The sequence below is a fragment of the Agelaius tricolor genome, unplaced genomic scaffold (genome assembly GCF_023055355.1).
Source record: "Agelaius tricolor isolate 1412-34295 unplaced genomic scaffold, bAgeTri1.0.p SCAF_34, whole genome shotgun sequence".
Lineage (NCBI taxonomy): Eukaryota > Metazoa > Chordata > Aves > Passeriformes > Icteridae > Agelaius > Agelaius tricolor.
The window spans coordinates 5,516,535-5,529,039 of NW_027269294.1; the positions used below are offsets into that span (position 1 = coordinate 5,516,535).

At 39.0% G+C, this 12,505-nt stretch overlaps 1 protein-coding gene across 1 annotated transcript in view; it reads left to right on the forward strand.

The window, feature by feature from the left end:
* The window catches only part of FAT4 (FAT atypical cadherin 4), a 132,397-nt gene that overhangs the window by 107,351 nt on the left and 12,541 nt on the right, over nt 1-12,505 (forward strand). Inside the window, exons 10-13 of the mRNA XM_071452390.1 lie at nt 4,835-4,939; nt 6,509-6,816; nt 10,926-11,011; nt 12,033-12,212. Of these exons, the coding sequence (XP_071308491.1) occupies nt 4,835-4,939; nt 6,509-6,816; nt 10,926-11,011; nt 12,033-12,212 (679 nt within the window). The remainder of the gene's footprint in view (nt 1-4,834; nt 4,940-6,508; nt 6,817-10,925; nt 11,012-12,032; nt 12,213-12,505) is intronic.

The window sequence follows — 12,505 nt, forward strand, 5'->3', positions numbered from 1 at the left end:
TAAATCTCACTTACCTGATTTGCATTAGAACAGAAAGATTTTTGCAAGGGCTATTCAGATTTTTTAAGCGTGAGAACCATTTCCAATGCTTCAGTATGATTTTTCCGTACATGTTATTGTTATGCATATTGTGGGAGCATTTCAAGTCTGCTAGAAGTGTGCCAAGCAAGAAAATCCGCCTCTGCCCCAAATTACTTGCAGGACAGAAAACAGATGAAGAATATGGGAAAAAAAACAGAATTCAGGCAAAATGGTCAACCCCTCTGTTCTGTATTTTGTTCCTTTGTAATTTATTTTTTTCATTAAGCGCAGAAATGTCTGCAGCATTCCTACCCCTTCTGAGTATTTTTTCTCTGATATTTATTACACATTCAAACACAGCAGCATTGTAACTCAGAAAAGCAAACTAATCTGTGCTTCTGCTGTGAGTCGGATATTTAAGGAAGGTCTGAGCAATTTTATCCAGTCCTTATAGCCACTTTTCTTAGAAATCAGAAAAAAAAAATCTAACCAGAAGAGATTAGTTAAGGCTTTCAGTGCCTTTTCTAAGGAGTATTTCTGCATTGAAGAAGCCCCACGGCAGCCCTACTCAGCACAGCAGTGTCCATTCTGGTGTGGGACTTGCGGCCACCACAACTCACCTGTGACCCACAGAGGGATCAAGGGATCCTCTGGGTTTTTTACTTGAAGCGGGTCTGTGCAGGAGAGAATGGAGGAGAAAGTTAATTTCAAAGTAAAGGTTTAATTAGTTAATTTAAATCACAGCTGCAGCAGTGGATACATATTCAGTGCAGTATCAAGGACACTGATGAGATCTTCTGCATGAACCTCACAAAAATGTGCTCCTGAGCCTCAGGTCAGGAGCAAGTGCTGTTAATTGACAAGCAGTTCTAATTAAGTTACTAATCCAGGATTTTATTTCATGTTGTATTAGCATATCAAATTATTTTGCCAGGAGCATGGCAAAATAATTCTAGAGCACCTATGCCCTGTAACTCTTGAGGTCATTAGCACCAGAGAGTACGTGGGCATGTGTTTGCTGCTGCAGTGAAGCAAAACACTTGATTAACTCTAACAGCAAACTACAGTGTATGCCTCTAGACTGTAATTTGAAACATTTATGAAGCATCCAGCTGATTTCTTCTGGTATTAAATTCCTACATTAATGCTCAACCCTTATGTCAGCTAAAAATCAAGCACTGCATGTGACAAGTTAAAAAAAAAAAAAGAAGATGAGTATTTTTGCTAAGAGAATGGGATGAGAGACTCTTAGAGTTTGAAGTGTCCGATTTCTTTCATGCCATGAATTAAATGTGGCATCTGATAGGAGCTTTCTTAAACTCCTTGTCAACACAAATAACCTTAAAATAGACTGCCACTGAGGCAGACATTTCTATTTGGGAGTCAGATGTTGTTTAATCAGTTGGCCATTGCAGAATCAAGAGATATTAAAGTGTCCTGAGATTAATTGATCAAGACAGAAAACAAATGGCACCAGTGTAATTAAAAGACAAAATATCTTTGGAGTTTAATATCAACAGAGCTTATTAGATAAGATCACAGTTATCACACAGTATATTTAGACATTTTGTGCCTGCAAAAGCATATTTGAAATTCTTCAAATCAAATATTCAATAGGTTCTGCAAACAAATGTCAGTGTACTGATTGTTTGAGAATGCTTGACATAGAGGCTATTATGTCATTATTATACTGCCAACAGAAAGAGAGCACAGCTGCTTGGGCTCTTAATTTGCATTCATATGTGATTAAAGATAGCCACAGTAGATGTAAAAATAAAGCCTCAAACTGTTTCATGAATCTAAACCTTGAGTGCCTCAACAGCAACAAAAAAGAGGCATCCAAAATAGGGGATTTCTAATCCAGTTCCCCATATACATAGTTTTGCTTCTATATGCTGGAATGAAAATACAGTCTCATAATTGAATTTACATGCTTGGTAAAAAAAATACCATTTACATGGTAGTGCATGCAAGTAGAAATTAGAATTTTCTGGGACAGACTCTCTGTTCACTGTAAATTAGAGTACATGAGCTGTAGACCTTTATAATGGTGTACCTGAAAACTGAGAGTCTTACTTTTCCTTGATTTATTGTGTTTTGTCAGCTGCATTTCACTTCATCATACTGCAAAAGGTAATGTCGTTTTTTTCACTGGATAGGATTATAAAGACTGATTACCTCAGAGCAACATCATTAGGGTTTGAACAATCTGTTATAATTATATCTCTTAATGATGAACAGGTTTTGTTTTTAAAATAATCGCTTTCTGGAGGGAATATGCTTGGTGATTTACAGTAGTTGTCTGCCCTTCCTTTGAACCCTTCATTTCCTGTTTTCCAGGATTCATTAAGATGAAGGAATGTATGGTTGTGAAGTTGTTTCAAATGCAAGATTAGAATGCTAGAGCAACCACTTTATAACATGGACACAGAGAACCACAAAAACTAAAACTCCCAAATCAGCTGAAATCTTAACTGAAAAACATTCAGCTGGTATCTGTTCCTGTTACATTTTTCAATTAACAAAAAAAAAAAAAAAAGTCTGAGGAACTTAGATTTTTGCATAAGCCCCTGCCTGTGATAGCATCAGCTGGAGGTGATGAATGATAAATGTTGAATGCTGTCTGTTACCAATTATCCAGCATTCTCCTCATTTTCACGGTCTTCAGAAAAAGATCTTTCTGATGAAGAAATGAATACCTTGCATCTTTCAGAATTTCAGCCTAGAATTGATCTATAAACTCAGCTAACTTCAGTTTTCATCTAGGCCTAATTTGGATGGGACTTTGAGCAACTTGGTCTCATGTCCCTTCCCATGGTAGGGGGTTGGAACAAGATGGTTTTTAAGTCCCTTTCCAACCCAAACTTTTCTATGATTCCATAATTCTGTTATTCTAAACACACCTCTATTGGTTTCAAAAGCTCTTCAAACAACAGTTGAGCATAAAGAAGATGCTTTTATTCATTGGTTACAGTAAGTGCAGCTGAAATAAATATCCATATTCTCTTGCTGAGTCAGCAAACGTGCCAGCTTTAATGTTAGCTGGGAAAAAGAAGAGTATTTAGTTAGATTGAACTGCAAAAATCTGAGTAAGCCTTTTTAGCTGCACTTGATTTTTGTGAAAACTGAGCAGCATCACTGAGCTATTTTAAGCATATCTGTCTCACTCCTCCTATGTGCTCTCCTTCATGAGTCAAAGACCTCTACTACAGACCATAAATTGAAAACAAAGAAAACAGCAAAATCTCACATAAAAAGTTAGCTCATCCTGCAGTCATGCCCATTAGAGAATAAAACATAAATAAATACCCCCAAAGCATAATTAGATTCAGACACTGGAAAAGTTTCCTGGATTTATGGTGCATCTACAAGTGACGTATTAACCGCAGGAATCCTCCAGCGCTCCATTTCCACCCTACTTGCAGTCACACATGGAGAGCTGCTGCTCACATGCAAGAGCTGCTTACAAACTGTAGGTTAAAAAAAAAAAAAAGTAGAAGAGGAGTGAAAAACAAGAGGTTTTCTTGAGTCTTAGGTGACTCAAGTTGTTAAACTCCAAAGTTTGTAAAGCAAAGTCCTGGTTTGCTACAGTTTTTAGTTGCACCAGCAGCCTCTAAGGATTGGTGCATTCCTGTCCTGGGAGATGTAAAATTACAAGATATATGTGACATAGAGGAATGGACACCCTCTGTGCAGGCTCATGTTGTACTTTTAACTTAAACGTACACATATGGTGTAAGAAGCAAAACAATTAATTATCAATGCAGAAAGAAGCATTAAGACAATCCCAGCCCTTGCTTTGTGCATACAGCCTGGCTGAGATGAAGTTTAGGAGAAGTGTGGAAGACTGTGGCTGCTTTTGTGAGTTTTTGCAGCGAAACAGGGAGGACAAGCATAACAACACTTTGAAGTTTTTGCTGAGCACAGTCAGTGAAGGCTGGCGCTGCTGCCGACAGGAAGACAGGTTCCAAGAGTGGGATGTAGTGGAAGTGTTGCTAAACTCATCAAAGCCAAGCATTGAAAACATTAGAAATGAAGACCAATATTTTTGTAGTTAATGTTTCCATGCCAAGAAAATTTTAGTTTCATACATAGAATACGTGTGTCTGTATTTGGTGTCTGTTAAAATCTTCACTTTTTCTCTTGGTTCCCTTCCTTGCTGAAATGAATTATGTGATTTCAGTTTGTTCTCTGGGGAATAATATTTACCACATGTGACAATGTCTGCTTAGAGAAGGACTGTATCCAGGGCAGCTTGTTTTAGCTCCAGAGGACTGTGGTCTCTCCAAGTCAGGAAGGAGGTTGTAATTGATGAGGAAAAATAAGAAAAATCATATAATGTACAATAGCAGCCTCTGTTCAGCATGACCTGCTTGTGCAGGGTCCAGCAAGGGCTGTCTGTATCTCCTTTGCACTCCTGAGTATATTGCACTCAACAGGGAGAAAAAAAGATACATTTTTACAGTTCTTTATTTCAGCATTGCCTTTAATTGCATGACCTCTCTTTTAAAGACACCAATTAATAAAAAATTTCAATTAAAACAACAGTCTACCAGCATCTCTAATCACAAAGAGAGACTTGAAAAGCAGAGTTGTTTTCTCTAGGCCACAGATTATGCCTGTGGCAGGGCTGGGAGCAGCTCAGAATCCTGTCTGTGAGTCCTCTCTCCATCCCAGAGCTGGTCCCTGGCACCCTCTCTCCTGGCTATGTGTTTAGCATTGGTTCATGACCTCATTACCTACAACACCTGCCTGACTTTCCTATTTCCCTGGATAGTCTGACCTGGAAATTGCTTTTGTTCCCTCATCACAGGGAAAACATGTGACTCCACTGTCAACTACTGTGAGTGCAACCCCTGTTTCAATGGTGGGTCCTGCCAAAGTGGGCTGGAGGGGTATTTCTGCCACTGTCCCTTTGGTGAGTACCCTTCTCTCCTCTTCGTCTCCCCTTGCCCTACTCATATTTCTATTTATTTTTACCTGCATAAATAATTTCTGGCTTGAAAATGATTCCAGGTCTGGAAAAAATGCATGTATTTAGAGGCTCAAGGAACTCATTTTTCTTCAGAAGAAAATTAAAAAGTGATGTGGTCACTACAAGTACATATTTGTCATTCCTAGTAGCAGGTCCTTTATCTCTCATAGAAAAACATAAGACCCAGCCAAACAACTCAGTGCCTAAAAATTAGAAAGAATATTTCTGAACAGATAGATAGATAGATAGAGATAACTGTCCAAAAGTAAGAATGGATGCTTGAAATACTTAAATGAAGACTATTGGCTTCCTAAAGATGAAACTTAAACACAGCTGGATCAGGGCTGAAGTACCTTCACCACCCAGAATATCCAAAGTTCAGTCTGAACGAGGAAGTGTGGTGATAACAAAGCTCTCCTAATGAATAACAGGCCCTTTTAGTGGAGCTGAAGAGTAAGACCACTGTAAATAACATCAGTATTTTACATCCCAGAAGCATATAGTAGTGCCAAAATAGTTTCATAATTTTTAGAATTTAATTATCCCAGATTTGGTTTGTGGAATGGACCCAATAAAAACATAGAACAACACGGATATTTTAAGGCATCATGACACAATTGCTGCAAGCTTGATTCTGAATGCAGATTAATCCAGAATTGCCATTGTTCATATGGAAAAGTATGAAAGTAAATGTAACAAATTAATAAAAAAACCCAGAAATGTCCAGAAATCATCTACAGTGTTTCAAGGTTGCTGAAAACTCTCTCACAAAAGTATAGTTCTCAATATGCATTTGTAACTAGTGCTGAATATGTATTTCTATTAGCATGTGGAATAATTTGTCTATTCCCTTTTATTTCCTTTATTGTACATTTCCTCAGGGTTAATTAATTTCCCATTGTAAATGTAACTAATATTCATAAATTAAATCAGGGGTTTTTCCCACTGTTGATGCAGTAAAAGAAAAATCAAGGGAAATTATGTGACAGAGCTCTGAAAAGAAGTATGTAGAATGCACCAAAATACAAATATCAGTTTTTACTGACATGAGGAGACATAATATTTTAATCACACATATGCTTATTTAATAAATATAAAAAATGAACCACCCAGTGAGAAACACTTCAGATAACAGCCGCAGAGCGAAAAATAAACTCAACTTGCACATTTATTTCCATAGCTGGATTAATAAATGCCTGATGATAATTAACAGCCATGTCCTGACAGAGCTGTCAGGCTGGCTTGGTTTGGTGTTATCCGAAGAAGCCACAGAGCTCGACAAAGTGCTTTTCAATAGATGCATCTGTCCTTTGTAATTCAATTTTAAACTTTAAATATAATGTACCTCAGCCCCCAGCTGTGGGTAATAGCATTCTTCTGTTGGTTGTGTGATTTTAATTGAACATTAGTGGTTCCACAGCCATGTGGAGAGCACATCCATACTTCACTCCTGGGAGGAGGCACGGTGAGGACAAAACTCCCCGATTCCAGACTTTGCTTTTCGTTTTTCAGGTGTTTTTGGGAATCACTGCGAGCTCAACAGTTACGGGTTTGAAGAGCTGTCCTACATGGAGTTCCCCAGCCTGGACCCCAACAACAATTACATCTACATAAAGTTTGCCACCATCAAGAGTAACGCCCTGCTGCTGTACAACCACGACAACCAGACCGGGGAGCGGGCGGAATTCCTGGCGCTGGAGATCGCGGAGGGCCGGCTGAGGTTCTCCTACAACCTGGGCAGCGGCACCTACAAGCTCACCACGGCTAAGAAGGTGTCTGATGGACAGTTCCACACCGCCATCGCACGCAGGGCTGGAATGGTAAGAAGGGCTAAAAACGGGGATTTTAAGGCCAGTTCAGCCAAATCACTCTGGCTTCCAGGGGAACTCAGAGGAACGTGGAATTAGCGACGCCGCGTTTGCTAGCAGAAACTCCAACTTTGGGAAAAACCTCCTTCGTTTCTGCCTCACTCCAAGTGACTCAGAGCCCTGTGGTGGTTTGTATAGTGTGATGATGATAAAGTGTAATGAAAAAAACGTGTGCCAAGTGCCCCCAAACTCTCAGTGTGAAAAATGAGAGCCAGGAATAATTAATGACATAGATGACTACGCACGGGGCTAATTAACTGCTGTAGATTACAGGGTGATTATCAGGGAATGCTAATTAACCACAGTAATTGCAAAAAGCCTCAAAATCATTTTTCTCAACATTTAGAAAATCCAAGTGGACAGACTTAAAATTCTAGGCATCCATGACCTCCTTGGGCTAATTCAGAGATTTTTCCAATCTCGTCAGACTGGGAGCCTGGTTTTCCTCTGTAGCATACATGTAAAGAGTTAAAAGGTTACATTCTACATCAAGAGAGTTTTTTGAGGGGAAGGAGGGCAGTTACTTCTCTCTCTGTCCCCCAGAATGCATCTGAGGTGAGGAATTCTGCCAAAACTGGGACAACGGATTACCATATGCCTGGCACTCTGACCCTTCTCCTGCCTTCATTTCTTTCTCCAGTAAATGTTTTCTATTCCTCTTCTCTCATTTTTTAATAATATTTCCAAAGCAGAACACAAACCAAGTGCTCTTTGAATCCAAGCCAAGTTTTTTGACTCCACAGTGTTTGAGTTAGAAATGAAACCAAATCTATTTGCCATCCATAATCAGTAACTATTGCCCAACAGTTCCCTTTTCAGGCAGGCATGGCCAGCATACGTGGAATTCATGTTTGGAATTAAAGTCATAGAGCAGTAATATACAGTGGGGTTCCCCATTTTGGTTTGTGTATGTCAAGCTAGAAGTGATGGAGGGAATAAAAGCAATAAACTGTTCTGTGCTCCCTTCTAGTCCTTGCTCTTGAGCCCTTAACTCCATTTCCATTTGTAGTGCAATACCCGATATCTCCATTAATTCTGGGTCTTGCTCTCTTCTCCCAAGTTACAAGCAACAGGAGAAGAGGAAATGGCCTCAAGTTGCAGCAGGGGAGGTTTAGATTGAATATTAGTAAAGAGTTCTTCCCCAAAAGGGTTGTCAGTGCCTGGAAAAGGCTGCCCAGGGAAGTGGTGGAGTCACCATCCCTGGAGGTATTAAAAAGATGTGTAGATGTGGCACCTGGGGACATGGTTTAATGGTGGCCTTGACAGTGCTGGCTTAGTGGTTAGACTCTTGAGGATCTTTTCCAACATTAAGGATTCTATGGTTCTGTGAAATCCAGTCTTCAGCTGGTTTTGCAAATACAATTTGTGTGTGTTTTTATGACTTATATATCCAAATAAGATGAAGGATAATTGTGATGTTGAGCAATGACTTTGGTTTAATGTGCTTTGATACCAGATATTCAATTTGCATCTTGCAAATTTAATAATTTACATCACAGCTTCCTAATGGTAAAGCCTGAAGGTGCACTTTAATCTTGGCATGCACCATGTTCCCATTTTAGTAACTAAAGTAGAATGTTACTTCCATAAATAAGATGTAAATGGTGAAGTATAAGGACACAGAGTAAAAGTTGCAACAAATAAATGAAGTACACTGAAGAAAGAAAAAACAGAGAAAGAAAATGTTTTACTTGTCAGTGTGCCAGAAGACTATAGAAGAAGAGAGAACATAAAAAGGGCTATTTATAGAAATTTCAGCCATGAATGCATCAGGCTAAAAGCAAATTTTTAAGACAACCTATACCTTTGTATGATTTTTTTGTTTGTTTGTTTTAAATGTTTAAACCTATTCAGTAATGTCAGCTGTTTACAAACAGCATGTGAAGAGAATCGCCTTTGTCTTAGATATTTCTGCTGCAGGAAAAATGTCTCCCAGGTGTCCAAAACTGTATAAAATAGGCCCCCTTTAGGATTCCAAATCTGTCATTTCCTACAGCACAGTGGGATTTTATCGGAAACTGGTAAAATCATTAAGTTGTCAGTCCTGAGCTATTGCAAAGTGACAGGATAGAAAGGCTCATAATGTGGCAAGGTAACTGTAGAGTAATGCTTAAGTAACAAGCAGGAACATTTGACTAACATTAGAAAATAAATTGTATGAACTCTGTTCCAAGTAAAATATATTCTCAAATATCCAGCCCTTCAGCTGGGGCTGGAGCTTGGCTTGCAGAGCACATAGCAATGTAAGTTAGGGAGATTATGCTGATTGAGCGAAGAACAAAAAAACTCATTTCAGTTTTTGTTGTTGATGTTCTGAAGGAAAAATATGTATGCATGTGGTGGCATACAGAGCAGCCAGCTTATTATTCTTTCTCTGAATTGTTTCATTTACACAAGGCTATAATCTGCTTTGGAACTGCAGACTGACATTTCTTGGGAGAAGCACTTTGCTCATTTGTATGGAAAGAAATTCAAGATAAGCTTCCATTAAAAATAGCAGATTGAACAATTTAATCGTACTGTAGGGCATGATTTAGGGCTAAGAGCTCTGATTTTATTTGGTCAATACAGTGTGTCAGCTTGCAGCATGTATTTGGAGCTAGCATGGCCAATCTGTGGGGATTTCAACAGGCTGTTGTTACCAAACTTATTTGCAGGCAGTAGAAAAAATCTCTGCAGAGTAATGCTGTACTGATAGCCAGTGCTGCTTGCTCAGCTCCCATAGAGCAATCTAAACCAAAATATAAAGCCAGGCATTTTTAAAGGTGGCATTTGATTTAAATTTGCTGTAAAACTCTACCACACATCTTGCTGAAACATGAGGAGATGTACAACGTGGAGATTGTTTATTTTTCTGAAAATTTGTTTTAAGGAATAACTAACCTTCAGGGTTGGTTGGGATTTCTTTTTTTCAGCGCATCTGTTATTAATAAATCACTGTGGGGACAATTCTTTGCTAAATAAGGAATAAAATAAAAACTCCTTTTCAAATCAGCAGGAGTTGTTTCATGATTTTAGTGACAGCTTTGGTTAGACTTTTATAGATTACAAATAGAAGTGCCATGAGTAACTTTAGTGTAAATAAGTTAGATGGGTAGTCTCAGAATCACAGAATGGTTTGGGTTGGAAAGAGCCTTAAAGATCATCTGGTTCCAACCCCCCTGTCGTGGGCACAGGCACCTTCCACTAGACCAGGCTGAGGCAACATTGTTGTCTAGGACGTGATGGTTTGGGGGTAAAAGTAGTAATAGTAAAACAATAATTAAAGAGCAAGACTGCTGTGAGTAGTGGTAATGCCATCAGCTTTGCCCCACTCTAGGTGTCCAGATGCTCCTCCATTATCAAAGTTGAGATCCCTCATGACCTCTTAGTCAAGGGGTTACCTTAAGCAGGTCCATTTGGTTACTTTTTGAGTTCTATTGAGTGGTTGGTTATTATTTTTAACTAATCATCTCAGTGTTTCTAATCCCAGGGTCATTTTTTTAAACTGGTAATCTCAATGTATGTACTCCCAGCTTTTGTAACACGCTTTTTATCAATTTCAATATGTTTAATATCATAGTAAAGCCCCTGAAGGAACTCCCTTTGTGATTGGAAGGGGCAGCTTTCTGCTCAGATTATCTGAACCATGTCAGGAGTAGGATATGGTATGAGCCAAAGTAACTTCAGTGTCCAGGAGTAAAGCAAACAAATATGAAAGAAACCCTGCCCAAATGTGAAAAATTGGTGTTTAACTCCATCTCTGTATGAAGCAGACAAGTGGCTCCCTCTCTGTTTGTATCCACACCTTGGTGGTGTCCACGCTGTGCTGGCAGAGTGTGGAGCTGAGCAGTGGCTCTGAAGCACTCTGCACTCCCAAGTGACATCATGACATAAAAGTCATGATGTCACTTGGGATTATATTTTTTATATATATATATATATATATATATATATATAGTACTATATCAAGGGCTTTCTGGCCAAGTCCTTGATATAATACACCTAAACATAAATAGTTCATGTGGCTGGGGACTAAAGCGTTGTAATACTCAGCATGTTTGTGTGTGTGCCTTTTGCAGGCAGCATCCCTGACGGTGGATTCCTGCTCTGAGGACCAGGAGCCAGGCTACTGCACTGTTAGCAATGTTGCAGTTTCGACTGACTGGTAAATATTTCTTCATTTTGTGGGGTTAGCTTGGGGTTTGGGTGGGATTTTTTTTTAATAAGTTAAGAAGAAATCTCCCTGTAAAGTCAGAGAAAATTGGAATAATGATAAGGCTCCCAAGAGTCATTTTCTTTCATCTTTGCAGAAGCAAATTAAATTTTCTGCGTGTGTTCCTGCTTGCTAGGTCAGGCTATATTTCTGCATGGAACTGGATCATAACAAGGAGTTTGCTCAGAAATCCCCAGTTCTCTACACCATCTCTGTCCCCAGGCTCTGGTGGCAGTCAGGAAATGCATGGCCACGAGTAGTTTGCACTGTGGTACAAATGAGGATAACATCTATTGCCTAATGATTTGGGATCATGTATTTATTTAAACTGCACCTCTCATTGCTCATAAAGACATAGGAAATAAAATCACCTGATTAGTGCTGTCATTACAAAAATATTAACAGTAATTACTTTGACATTGTTTTCAGGTGTTTTCTGTTACAGTTTTGAGTTCATAAACAGTGTCCAGTAAAGAAATCAAACTTTATTTCTGGTGTTTACTGTCACTAGCTCAGTAGTCTTGGGCTCAAATTTTTGGAGATAACAGTAACTTTAATCCCAATCACTTTGGCTAATTTCTTAAAATAATCACAATGTTTCCTGCCACACAGGGTTTCCCTGCTAGCAGATGTGTTACATCTTTGAAAAACAATGAGTCCATCTTCCTGCTGTTTAAGTATCACCTACAATCTCAATTATAGTTGGGTAAAAAACCTTATTTGTTGTGTTCTCAAGAACACTGCTCAGTCAAGTGAATAGAAATTTTGACATGCAAACTGAGTGTGAATTTAGAGTCGTGCCCACTATAACTGTTAGTTCAAGTGACGTTAATTTCTGTATCCCCTTCTAAATGTGAAATACCAATTTGGCAAGAGGAATTTTTGCCACAGGCTGTAACTGATGGTTGCAGTTCCTGTGCTGTCATCACCATCCTGATGTCTGGTACTGATTAGTCATTTTTCTCTTTCACAGGACTCTCGATGTACAACCCAATCGAGTTACTGTTGGTGGCATCAGGTCCATAGAGCCCATCCTTCAGAGGAGAGGGCAGGTGGAAAGCCATGATTTTGTGGGCTGCATAATGGAGTTTGCAGTCAATGGACGTCCCCTGGAGCCCAGCCAGGCTTTGGCCGCCCAAGGAATCCTAGATCAGTACGTCTGCTATATATGGGATCAAATGGACCCCGTTTGCAGTAAAGGAAATTTCTTGTTAGGAAAAAAAGACTGTAGAACCTACTGTAAAAAGTAGGAAGAAAGTGAATTTGGATTAAAGGTTCACTAAAGATTACAGAGTCTTAAAAACAAAAGCAGTATCATTACATTTCTTTTGTTAGTGATTATTCAAGTAGCTTTGTGGGCTGAAATTGAGTCGCCCATGTTCTTGGATCTCTTTATAAATTCCACCTGGTTTTGGCTGTACTCATACTGTTTGCTAGCCCTCTACT